The following is an 11,456-nucleotide window of genomic DNA, read 5'->3' as shown; positions in this document are numbered from 1 at the left end:
GTTGCTTGTCACCAAGATTAACCCGGAAGTATTTTTGCCTTTCTCTTTACACTCGTGAGTTAGTTTAGCCTCGGCTACTCGTGCAACTCAGAGAGCTTTCGTTGTTTTTTAAAAAGTCATTTAACTAATTATTATTTTATTTACCAAAAATGTCTTCGAAAGTCGACAATAATGACCCCAATTTAGACGGACGATCTGCCGAACGTAAGGAGGAGCTAAACAAGCAGGTACTGAAACCTCAACGTCAAGCACAACAAGCTAATGTGAAAATAAACATCGCCATTGATTGGGATTAAAATAATTATATATTTGCAAATTTATATCATATACCGTACTGTAGGAGTGCCGCTCACAACTCATTTCGTGGTAGTTACAATCATAAAATAAATTAAAAAAAATTGGGCACAAAAAGGCCGTATTTGTCCACAAAGATGCAATGGTAGTTGATAACAAAAAGTAAGATTTTGCCCACAAAATGTTTCCAGGAAAGTGGTAGTTTCCCACAGAAATACTATATTCATCTCTTAAAACACTATGTAATCACAAGGGTGTGTATTTGGCTACAAAAAAGTTGTATTTGTCTACAGTAGTTACAAAAGTTACATTTGGTCACAAAACTTGATTTATTTTGCCAGGAAAGTGATATTTCTTAAACCATATTTGGTCACAAAAAGGCATTTATGTCCGTTTGTATTTGACCTTTTAGATCAAGGAACAAAAGGTGGCTGTGGATGAGCTGTCCAATTTGAAGAAGGATAGGGTGAGTTTGATTAATAGTATTCCATTCCAATGAGAAATTTTTATTGATTTCATATACATTTTGCCTTTAGAAAGTGTACGTCCAGCAGAGGAATAGCAACATATTGTTCCTGGCAGACAGAGGACAGACTTTGAGTTCATGCAAGAGTAAGTTAAGACTTAACACATATTCTGCTTTGACTATTTAGGTGGAGATGGTCTTGTCTCATGCAAATGAGCCACTGGTCACCATACCCCCTCTACTGCAGGGCCAACTCGGAGTACATATAACATGCAATTGTTACCCTCTGGTTGAAATTACTCGATTTTTGGGGGGCTGTCTTGTCTCAACTGTCCAGGTTAACAAGTGCTGCACTGACCATGTCCATGAAGACCAGATCCACAGAAGTTGGACCGACAAATGCTAGATTGACCAATGCTTGACTGACAAGGTCTACAAATGCTAGATTGACCAGGTACAGGAGGTACCGACTGATTACGTCCACACACAAAGAAGTCCAGCATTTGTAGACCTGGTCAGTCCAGCATTGACCAGTCCTGCCCTTGTGAACCTAGTCAGTTCAGCACTGCTCAATCCAACCTCTGTGGACCTGGTCTTCGTGGACAAGATCAGTCCAGGCCATTATGGACCTGGTCATTATCGCCTTTTTTGTCCACAAGCTAAGTCCCAATCAGGTTGACAGGGTCAAAATATCTCTCCTTTAATTGTTTATTGTCAGATAAAGTGTTTACATAATGTTCACTTGAGGATAACAATTACTCTTGCTTGTCTACAGAGAAACTGGACATCCTAACGAAAGAGTTACAGGACATTTGAAGTTGACAAATCCTGCAATCATGTGTGGCATATTTTGTCTTGTGAGTCCAGCGTCTTCTCCTTTCACATGGGACAATGGAGTCTATGAACATTTAAAAAGAAGAGGCCCCGATTTCAGCGGGGATTTAATAGTGTCATGCTCCGATCCTACTTATCGGTGCTTGTTCTCGGCCCACATTCTCCACATGAGAGGTCTTCTCACCCCACAGCCATTCCAGGATCCTGCCGGAAACATTCTGCTCTGGAATGGGGAGGTTTTCGGTGGTTTAGAAGTCCTCCCAGCCGAGAACGACACCAGAGTTGTCCTGAGGTATTTGTCTTCTTGCAGCGACCCTTCTGAAATTTTGTCTGTGCTTTCCGCCATTAGAGGGCCCTGGGGGTTTGTGTACTATCAAAAGAGCAAAGACTGCCTCTGGTTTGGGAGAGATTACTTTGGGAGAAGGAGTTTGCTGTGGAAGTATGACCAAAAACTGAAGGCCTTGACACTCAGCTCTGTGGGAGGCAGCCCTTGTGCACCTGGTCAGTGCAGAATGTGTAATAGTCAGTCCACTCCTTATGAACCTGGCCCTTGTGGACATAATCAGTCTGACACTTCTGAACCTGCTCAATCCAGCCCGTGTGTATTTGGTCAGTCCGACTCTTGTCAATCAGGGCAGTCAGGCACTATTGGATCTGGTCAGTCCAACGTTTATGGACCTGGTCCATGTGCATGGCAAGAGGTTCCAGCAGTCGGTGTGTACAGAGTCGACCTGAAGTCACTTGTAGAATCTGGATCGCCGACAATAGAACTTTATAACTGGTCTCAGAGTGGAGATGATCTGGTCCCCCCCTGCCCAGAGAATACCCAGCATCACGGCCTGGGCAGCTGCATTGTACTGAAGAACCCCCTAAACCTGCTCAGATCACCCATTTGTCCTCTGAATAGAACACCGAACGAGAACCACGCAAGTCCACACTTCAGCGTGGAGGATCTGGAAGGGCTTCTCGACAAAATCAAAATGAATAAAACAGTTAAAGGTCTGATCGATGTCCTCAGTGAGGCTGTCAGGAAACGCGTCCAGTCTTTGCCCGACGATCCACAGGCTAGCAATCATTCCAGCATTGCCATCCTTTTCTCAGGCGGCATCGACTCTATGATTCTGGCCGTCTTGGCTCACCATCATGTACCCAATTGTCAGCCGATAGACCTTATCAACGTGGCTTTTCAAAACCAGGAGGCTCAGAAAGAGTCGGCCAAGAGACAAAAATCCCGTCAGAGTAAGTCTGAAACCCAAGCATGCAAACCATTCGATGTCCCAGACAGGATCACTGGTAGGTCTGGTGTTAAGGAACTCCAAGTCTTAGCTCCAGAAAGGCGATGGAACTTTGTGGAAGTGGATGTAACACGCGAGGAGTTGCAAAAAATGCGGCGCAAGCGCATCAACCACTTGGTGCATCCACTGGACACCGTACTGGATGACAGCTTAGGGTGCGCAGTGTGGTTCGCAGCCAAAGGGGAGGGGTTCTTGACCCGGGACCATGACCGGACCAGCGTAACGTCTTCGGCCAAGGTACTAATGTAGGGACCAAAACTATGAGTAATTTGATGCCCCTACCCCCAAACCCCACTCAACTATACGCTGGCTCAGAGAAAAAGGACTGGATCCTAATTCTTACCCTCCGTCCAGGTCATTCTGACAGGAATTGGAGCTGATGAGCAGCTAGCAGGGTACGCGAGACACAGAGTGAGGTTCCAGATGTCCGGATATGAGGGACTGGTCAAGGAAATAGCCATGGAACTGGGCAGGATCTCCTCCAGGAACTTGGGCAGAGACGACAGAGTGATCGCAGACCACGGGAAAGAGGCCAGGTTTGGTGTTAAATGACAATGCTATGCTTCTTTTCTTTTCTTTTTTTTTCCAGTGTAAAACTTTCTTACGAACTCGGTCAATCTGGTACTCATAGAACTGGCCAGCCTGTCGCTTGTGAACCTGGCCAGTACGGCTTAGACTCACCCTCTAAATCCTGATTTGTTATTCTTGTTGACCGTAACGATTGACTTCCTATTTAAAATTGAATCGTTATTCCTTGTGGTATTCCAAAATAGAGATGTCATAGTCCAACGAATGAAAAATCCAGAACGAACTACAACTTCAAAACAGACTGCTCCCCGCTAACGATGCCAGGCGCAGAAACTACTTGTGTTACATGACAGAAAAGCAGAAAATGACTCAAGCTATGCTTTTCCTAGGCACAAACCGAGAGGAGAAATGGTGAAAGAACTGCAGTTACACGATGGCTGTATGCATGTAGAAGCTAACATGTCTTTTAGTAGACTCCTTCCACTATGAACTGGAGGTGTCATGATTAAATCTACCTATCAGAACAGAAGCTGGAATTTTAACGGGAAAATACGTGTAATCAATTACAATAAATGGCCATCATAGGGAGGCAAAGCAACAATTACACACCAACACACACAGGTCATGACAATATTCAAAGATTGGCTGCGATTCGAATCAGGACATTTTGATTCGGTGATCATTTCAGGCCCAATTGAATCACCACCCATTCCTGTCTAAACTTTGAGGGCCCGGTCAGTCCAGCCCTTGTGAACCTGGTCAACAAGGGCCAGGTCCACAAGTGCCAAACTGAACTGAAATGCTGACCAGGTCCACAAGTGCTCTTGTGGACCTGGTCAGTCCAACCTTATGCACTTGGTGTCTGTTATTCTGCTCAGTTAGGCACTGATTGACCTGGCTAGCCCAGAACCTCTTCTGCACTGGTGGACCTGGTCAAATGATGAACTGACCAGCTCCACTAGAGCCAGGTCCACTAGTGCCACACTAAGCAGGCCAACAAGGGCCAGGTTCACTGCCCCCAAATGCACAAAAAAGAATCACTGCCAAAGCACAATTCAACTTAACTTTTTAATACAATACATATGCATTTAATCATCAAGAACTATCTAGGTAGATTTCCCCCCCCCCAATTTACCTTAGGTGTGATTAGGGTTGGGCATCGAGAATCAAGAACCAATTGGAACAGGGACTAACGTTCCAGTTCCCCCGAAATCGTTAACATTTAAAATGTCGATTCCTAAAGTCTTCCGACCCTGAAGAAGAAAGCGGCGAAAACCAATGAAGAACGCGCACGAAGACGTGCTTGTGCCCAACGGCGGCGGTAAACATAAATGTCTCAATTTTGTTAAAAATAAATGACCAGTCACCTCAGTGCAACACTTGGATTAAGATTATATTGTGCAAAAGAGGTTTTCCCGGTGCAGAAGTCTGACATGCTCCCTCCCGCTCTGAGCTTCAGCCTACAGTCGAGTCAATTGGGTGAGTGAAATAATAACACGTCTATGCTAACATTGAGGCAGCTAACAAGTTAAACGGTTGCTTGTACTTTTGCACTGATGGTTTTTAGCATTTATTTTAGTCTTCAAACCAACATAAGAGCCAATGACAGGGAAAAAAAAGCTTAACATTGAGGTAAAACTTCACCAAAGGTCAAATTAGCAACCAAATTCAAATTAACGACTTTACATCACAATGAATCAGGACAAAATTCACAAACGTCTCACAGTACCACAAACACTAACCTTGTGCCTCCTTGATGGGTAGGTAATCGTTTTATCGCATTTGGTTTCATTCATTACTCTTTTTCTTGCAGTCTAAGTTTACTTTCGTTTTAAAAATTCACTTGTGTCGTGCCAAAATGCTGAGTTCCTGTGTGTATCCTTCAAAATAAAAGGCTACAAGGTTAAAACAGGAAGTCGTTACGACTTGAACCTAAACCATTTGATGTGATGAAACAGTCCCAAATAACTATTTTCACAATGCTATATTAAACGTTTCGCTGCAACATTAATTAATGAATATTAAGTCATTTGGGTTAGTTCCACACACATTGCCTTTTAGTTCATAGTTTTGATATTGATACTGATTATAAAGAACCCCAAGTCAAATGTTCATTTTAGTCTGTGCTGCAGGCTGCTAAGAAAATGGATGTTTGTAATTTGGACACCCATTATTTTAAAGCATGCAATTTTTTTTGACCCAGCCCCATAAAAGAATCGTAAGCGAGAATTATTTGGAACCGGAATCGAACTGAGGAACCGGAATCGGGACTGGAATCGCTCAAATTCAAATGATTCCCAAGCCTACCTGTGATTCATTTTGATTGAATGATTGGGTCAATTAATATTTTTTATGATACTATAATTTATCTCAGTGTTATAATGGCTTGAAATAAAATTAAATGTACTTTTTAGAAATAAAACCTAGTTTTTGATTAAGACGTAGGCCTACGACGCTATGTGTATATTTTGTTGGTCATAATTGTGGTTCTTGGAGAGCTGTAGTACTTATTGTACAAAGTTGGAGAAGCACCGGTACAGATGGTATTAAAAAGTCAGTTTCCATCCTCAGGTTCCCGTACTTGGACGAGAGTGTGGTGAGCTACTTGAACTCTCTGCCCATGCGGGACAAGGCCGACCTGTCGCTTCCGCGGGGTGCCGGCGAGAAACTGCTGCTGAGGCTGGCCGCCCGTCAGCTTGGCCTCGGAGCGTCCGCCGTCCTGCCCAAGAGGGCTATGCAGTTCGGGTCACGCATCGCCAAGATGGAGAACGGCCACGAGAAGGCGTCGGACCGGTGTGCCAGGCTCCTCGCAGAGTAGAAGGAGTCCCCGTTTTTAAAACTTTCATGATGTCTGTTGATCTAGTTATCAATAAAATATGTGCCTCCTCTACACCATGTATGTGTGCATATCATAGAGCTTTTCTTTGAAATACTGGTCGCAGTCCACGTAGGACTGCAAGTTTCCCACATCAAAACGTCCACTAATCTCATATACATACACAGGTTTCCTGTTAAAAAAAAATAAAGGAAAAAAATCATTTGTATTGCCTGACAGAATACATTAAATAAAGCATTTGTCAATATGAAACAATTTTAAATTATTAGGAATGATTCATTCCGTGGTAGTCCTGGACCGAATGGCGCCCTGTGCGATACCCCTATATTGCGCGTTCTATAAAGTAGTGTGGCGAGATTAAGCTTCATGAAGCATTGTAACACTTCGGCCATTGGTTCGAGTAATGGTCCATTTCTTGATGCTTCGTGTGCACACGACACCACCTGCTGGCCAAGTGTATAATCACAGGCAACTATTTTAGGCCACATAATGTGTGATGCGTTACAATATGGTGGTTGTTGTGGCCCTTGGAAGTGACTATGAATGACCAAATATTGTGTCGACATGAAATAAAATATTGTTTGAACGTATTCTGTGTGCGTAACTGTTTCCAAAATGGTAGTAATCATTTAGGCACATCTAAAAAAAAATTTGAGTATGGTAGAAAACGCAATTGATTTCAGTACTCATACATATAGAGTCATTAAATACTTTTCAGAGGGCAGATTTCTGCCTAAATTCTACATTAAAAGTAAATTCCATTGTTTCATAATACCTAGTTTGTTACGTTATGTTCTAGTTTCTAGAGAGGGTGAATTTGGAGTTGTCATTTTCTGTAAGCTATAATCATCAAAATTATACATGAAGATGATTTATGATGATATGATTTTATTTAGCCCTTGAATATCTTTCTATAAATAATGATACTTCATCATTAACTAATATTTAGTGTACTAAATGTTTGATTTGTTATGCTTGATCACATGAATAACTCAATATTAAAAGCATCCTCAGGTCCCTTGAATAGTGCTGTATAAATCTACTATTATAAAATATAATGAATTGATCCTTGAGTCCCTTAAAAGGCACTACATAAGGTATCCTTATAAATAAATCATTTACCTCGGAATGAGCCAGGACACAAAGTTCCCAGGGGCGTCTTTTTCATGCATGGGAGCATCCTGGCAGGATGGAAATATTGATCCCAATGATAATTGTTGAGACAGGGCAACGTGGATGATTACAAGTAATTACCTTCTTTTCCTGGAGGAAGGTGTCCAAAAGAGGGAGGCTTTTCTTGGACAACATGTAGAAACAAGGACACTGGAGGGGAAAGCAATTGTGGTTAAGTTTCAAGCAGCCACTCAATGGCTATTTTGACCATTTGCAGGGGTCCATCTAAGAAAATTCAGCCCCTGAAGCCAGTTCCATGAGAAAATATGAAATTTAGTCGCCCTTTCTAGCATGGGTATACCCACAAAAAAATTCAAGTCTGCCATTTTGGTTCACATCAGCCGTTTCACGGCCAAACTCCAATAAACTCAGCTAATTATTATGTATTTTTGTAAATTTAGCCCCCGGAGACAGTTACACGTAGCAACATGAAATTTGGTAGACTTGTGTATCATGCATAGACCCCGCCCCCCCAAAAAAAACATTTTCTGATGCCATGCCCGAAAAGACACAGGAAGTCTGCCGTTCTGGTTTAAAATGAGCATTTAAGGGTCAAACTAATAAGCTCTTTGATTAAAAAGCAAAGAAACAAAATCAGCCCCTAGAGACCATTTCACTTGGCAACATTCAATTTGGTCGACGTGTATCATGAGAAAACCCACAAAACATTCTCAAGAAGCCATGGCTGAAAAGACACATGAAGTCTGCCATTTTGCTTTGAAGCAGCCATTTTGGGCCCATTTTCAACATTTTCCAAGGGTCCTTCAAGGACAAACGTCCAAGAGATTTTGTCAGATTGCTACTAAATTTGAACCACATACACCTGACAGATTGACACACACACACACACACACACACACCTTATTTTACCCTAATTAAACACACAGACATAATAAAGAATAGAATTGTTTCATATCCAATTTACATAGCAGGAGGGTTAAAATGGGCAAGCTTAAAAAATAATAATAATTTGTACTGAACTTACTGCTCTTCTTGACGTGGTTTCGGAGGGCAGCGGTTTCTCCTTCATACACACAGCTCGACCCTCACTATCGATTTCCACTATTCCATATTTGTGAGTTTCTGCACCAGAAATCAGCCCCCTCAAAAAAATGTCAATTCTGATCACATGATGAATTACAGCAAACAGCTCTTACCGTCGTCTCTGCATTGGTAAGACAGCAGCAAACTGTTGTCCTCACATTCCGCTTGGAGCTCAGAAAACCTGGACTGGATCTCAGTGAGGCTGAAGTCCTCTTTGAACAGCGTGTCGCTAGTTAGGATGCAAAAACTTTTAACTCGCAAATATTGTCCGTGCGAAATGTCGCTCATATATGTTATGAGCTCACCCTCCGATCACGATGACATGATCTTGGATCTGGAAGTGCTTCACTGTCAGCTGGAGGCAGGCCATGGCACCGAGACGCTCCTGGTGATTAAAAATAAAATGAAATAAAAATTGAGCCACTGAGGACTAGAGTGGGCTAAATCATTTGTTTTTTCTTTGTGTGTGTCTTTTATAGGTAAAGTTTGCAGGATTTTATTTCATTTTCTGTTTTATTTTATTAAACAGAAGGCGTTACAGAAGAGGTGTCAATCATTTGCGCCATACTCTCGGGCACCCTCTTCGGTCAGAGACTGTTTGACCAAATTAACAACCAAGGTGATCTTTCAGAGCTAATGATTTCACCTATAAGGATTCCATTGTATTTTCACTCGAGGCAGCACTTCTTCATAATTCAAAAGTCAATTTTCTATCCTGTGTCCCCTTTGATATTGGATGCCAGCTTTCTTGTCAGGTGTAAGTAAAAAAAAAAAAAAAAAAAACTATTTACATCATTGCTTCTGGTGTGGTCACAGACAAGTTTGACGTTTGGGAAGTGTGCGGCCCATTCTTCAAATGCAGACAGGTAAAGAGCGTTGGTCTGTGGAAAGAGAGGACAAAATAAATCGAGATTTTAACACCAGTTTTACAGATGGACACAAAACTGGTGGACATATCAAGCATAACACGATGCATGATAAAGTTTCAAGGATCCATGCACAAAATTGAACAGGAAGCTGGCCACTTGATTGACTGATCGATTTTACATTTATTTCAAATATGCAGTGTAAAACCCAAAAAGTGTGGGGGGGGTGGAGTTAGTCTGAGACTTATTTAGATCCTACTGCTTCACTAACTTCCATTTTGAGGTAAGTTCGGGACTTGTATTTGGTTTGCAAGTTAGAAAAAGCAAAGAAATAAAGTCTCAAGGACCCATGCCCCAAACTGAGGATACGTACGGAAATTCAATGTCACTACGCTTGGAGCGTGCAGTGTTCAGAGGGGCAGTGCGCGCTCCATTTGCTTTGAATTTACGAACGAGAGTGTTGGCCATTGGCAGGGATACGTCACGGCGTCCGCCATATTGAATGTGTCAGGTCTGCCTGTAAACATCTCGTCCTGCCTGACCCACCAGCAGCGAGACAAAGTTGGCCGGATGTTTGATATTCGCCTGACATTCATTTCTCACATTCGGCCTCATAACTACATTTTTGAATGTATCACATGGGTAGTATGTGGAAGACAATTTCGGAAACTGTAAAAAAAAAAAAATAAATAAAGAAAAAATAAAGAAATCGCGGCTGGATTTGTTGTTACTGTAACAACGGCGCTTGATTCTGTATTTGGTTTACCGTCTGTGATAAGGACCGTCTGCAAATTACACAACACAGGGTGACAAATGTGTGCCAATTCACCATATATTAAATCAAATTCTGTTTGCTGTAGAGCGTTTTGGGGGAAACGCGAGGCCACTACTTACTGCACGTCAAACTTTGCTGATATATTGCATTTTGAAGAAACTGGATGCAATTTTCAGAAATATTTACCAAAAATTAATAGAAACAATTTTCTCATTCTGATTACTGTAGTACGTGGCAATGGGAGGCCGCTATTTACATGTCAGACTTTGCTGATATTTCGCATTATACTGAAACTGTTCAATTAATTGCCCAAAAATATTCACCAAAATCAATAATCATCCAAAATATTCACCAATAATCAATGAAAACACTTTCCCAATTGCGCACAGTTCCACTAAAATGCAAGATATCAGCTGTTGTTTTTTAATTTCTTTTTTCTTGATTTTTAGTGATTTGACCAAAGTGCCGGAGTGGGACGCTCTGAATAACCGATCGGCAAACTCCAACAACGCTCTGAGTTTCCGAACGTTCCGGAGTGTAGAGAGCAAGCTTGGAGTGAATTTCCGAACGTACCCTGAACAGGAGGTCCGTCATTTAGTGTTGAATGAGACTTTTGAGTCCGCGATCAATGTGGAATTGGATGTACATGTGTATGATAACAGTACGCATGAGGAAGATGCCAGAATTTGAGCAGGAAGTCGGCCAATTTGCTCTGAAATAGCCATTCTGTTATTTCTATTGGTTTCATACCAACAACTGCATAACATTCTTTCCTGTGGGCAAAGTCCATTTCCTCGTGTGTGACGAACAATTATTATGTGTCGCAAAGTACTCACCACTACATAGATTCCGTCCACTGCGTTGGAGGCGGCCAGTGCTCCGATCCAGTGGCTAAGGAGAGCGAGGTTCCCGACCGGCAGCAGCGGCTTGGCGACGCCGACCAGGTGAGCGAAGCGCCCGCTAAGGTCGGCCGCGACGTCCCGCTGGAGCCTGGTTCCGTAGCCTGCGGCGAGGATCACCGCCTTCATACTGACGGACGCTCAATACTTGTTATAACATTAATACTATCGGTAACGGTAAAGTACATATCAACTTTAATGTGTAATCAACAAGTTTTGCAGACCGCCCTGGAATTGATAGAGCGAGACTGCTACGCGTCTGTGATCAGTGTAACGTCATGCCACTATAACCACGCCCCCTTTGACAATTTGCTGTCGATCCGGAACGCTTGATGATACTGTTACTTGTAATGATATTGTGCCGCTTCTTTTCTGGAACTTTGTTTTTCTTGTTCCATTATTAAAGAAAGGTAACAAATGGTCGCAATCATTTTAAACAAATCTTA

At 42.2% G+C, this 11,456-nt stretch overlaps 3 protein-coding genes across 5 annotated transcripts; 2 read left to right on the top strand and 1 right to left on the bottom strand.

Moving 5' to 3' along the window:
* Positions 1-3: 3 nt before the first annotated feature.
* On the top strand, positions 4-6,129 carry LOC133487267 (ASNSD1 upstream open reading frame protein-like). Of its 2 annotated transcripts, none has more exons than XM_061793610.1 (4): positions 4-227; positions 707-760; positions 831-906; positions 5,989-6,129. In XM_061793610.1, exons 1-4 carry the CDS (start codon positions 150-152, stop codon positions 6,015-6,017), a joined length of 237 nt encoding a protein of 78 aa, XP_061649594.1. In that variant the 5' UTR covers positions 4-149; the 3' UTR covers positions 6,018-6,129. The 2 variants fall into 2 exon arrangements, with proteins under 2 accessions (XP_061649594.1, XP_061649593.1); XM_061793609.1 differs by lacking the exon at positions 5,989-6,129 and adding an exon at positions 1,536-1,676 and having other exon boundaries at positions 7-227.
* asnsd1 (asparagine synthetase domain containing 1) lies at positions 707-6,307 on the top strand. The gene is made up of 5 exons (XM_061793595.1): positions 707-760; positions 831-906; positions 1,536-3,126; positions 3,244-3,425; positions 5,989-6,307. The coding sequence occupies exons 2-5, from the start codon at positions 899-901 to the stop codon at positions 6,233-6,235; spliced, it is 2,028 nt and encodes a 675-aa protein (XP_061649579.1). The 5' UTR covers positions 707-760; positions 831-898; the 3' UTR covers positions 6,236-6,307.
* Positions 6,287-11,295, bottom strand: zgc:136439 (uncharacterized protein LOC678627 homolog). 2 transcript variants are annotated; one of them, XM_061793606.1, is made up of 8 exons: positions 10,948-11,295; positions 9,262-9,351; positions 8,776-8,855; positions 8,584-8,699; positions 8,412-8,509; positions 7,508-7,576; positions 7,376-7,434; positions 6,287-6,425 (listed from the first exon to the last, which is right to left on the bottom strand). In XM_061793606.1, exons 1-8 carry the CDS (start codon positions 11,137-11,139, stop codon positions 6,305-6,307), a joined length of 825 nt encoding a protein of 274 aa, XP_061649590.1. In that variant the 5' UTR covers positions 11,140-11,295; the 3' UTR covers positions 6,287-6,304. The 2 variants fall into 2 exon arrangements, with proteins under 2 accessions (XP_061649590.1, XP_061649591.1); XM_061793607.1 differs by lacking the exon at positions 7,376-7,434 and having other exon boundaries at positions 6,298-6,425.
* Between the last annotated feature and the right edge of the window lie 161 nt (positions 11,296-11,456).

The sequence above is a fragment of the Phyllopteryx taeniolatus genome, chromosome 12 (genome assembly GCF_024500385.1).
Source record: "Phyllopteryx taeniolatus isolate TA_2022b chromosome 12, UOR_Ptae_1.2, whole genome shotgun sequence".
NCBI classification, from domain to species: domain Eukaryota; kingdom Metazoa; phylum Chordata; class Actinopteri; order Syngnathiformes; family Syngnathidae; genus Phyllopteryx; species Phyllopteryx taeniolatus.
The sequence above is the reverse complement of the archived record's forward strand: the minus strand, read 5'-3'. Positions and strand labels throughout refer to the sequence as shown.

Coding starts and splice junctions, on each gene's coding strand:
- zgc:136439 (XM_061793606.1), bottom strand. CDS start 11,139: ATGAAGGCGGTGATCCTCGCCGCAGGCTACGGAACCAGGCTCCAGCGG. Junction 8,510..8,583: donor TTACCAATGCAGAGACGACG/GTAAGAGCTGTT, acceptor TTTCTGGTGCAG/AAACTCACAAATATGGAATA. Junction 7,577..8,411: donor AAACCACGTCAAGAAGAGCA/GTAAGTTCAGTA, acceptor TTTCCCCTCCAG/TGTCCTTGTTTCTACATGTT.
- LOC133487267 (XM_061793609.1), top strand. CDS start 150: ATGTCTTCGAAAGTCGACAATAATGACCCCAATTTAGACGGACGATCT. Junction 761..830: donor CCAATTTGAAGAAGGATAGG/GTGAGTTTGATT, acceptor TTTTGCCTTTAG/AAAGTGTACGTCCAGCAGAG. Junction 907..1,535: donor GACTTTGAGTTCATGCAAGA/GTAAGTTAAGAC, acceptor GCTTGTCTACAG/AGAAACTGGACATCCTAACG.
- asnsd1 (XM_061793595.1), top strand. Junction 3,127..3,243: donor GCGTAACGTCTTCGGCCAAG/GTACTAATGTAG, acceptor CCCTCCGTCCAG/GTCATTCTGACAGGAATTGG. Junction 3,426..5,988: donor GACCACGGGAAAGAGGCCAG/GTTTGGTGTTAA, acceptor TTCCATCCTCAG/GTTCCCGTACTTGGACGAGA.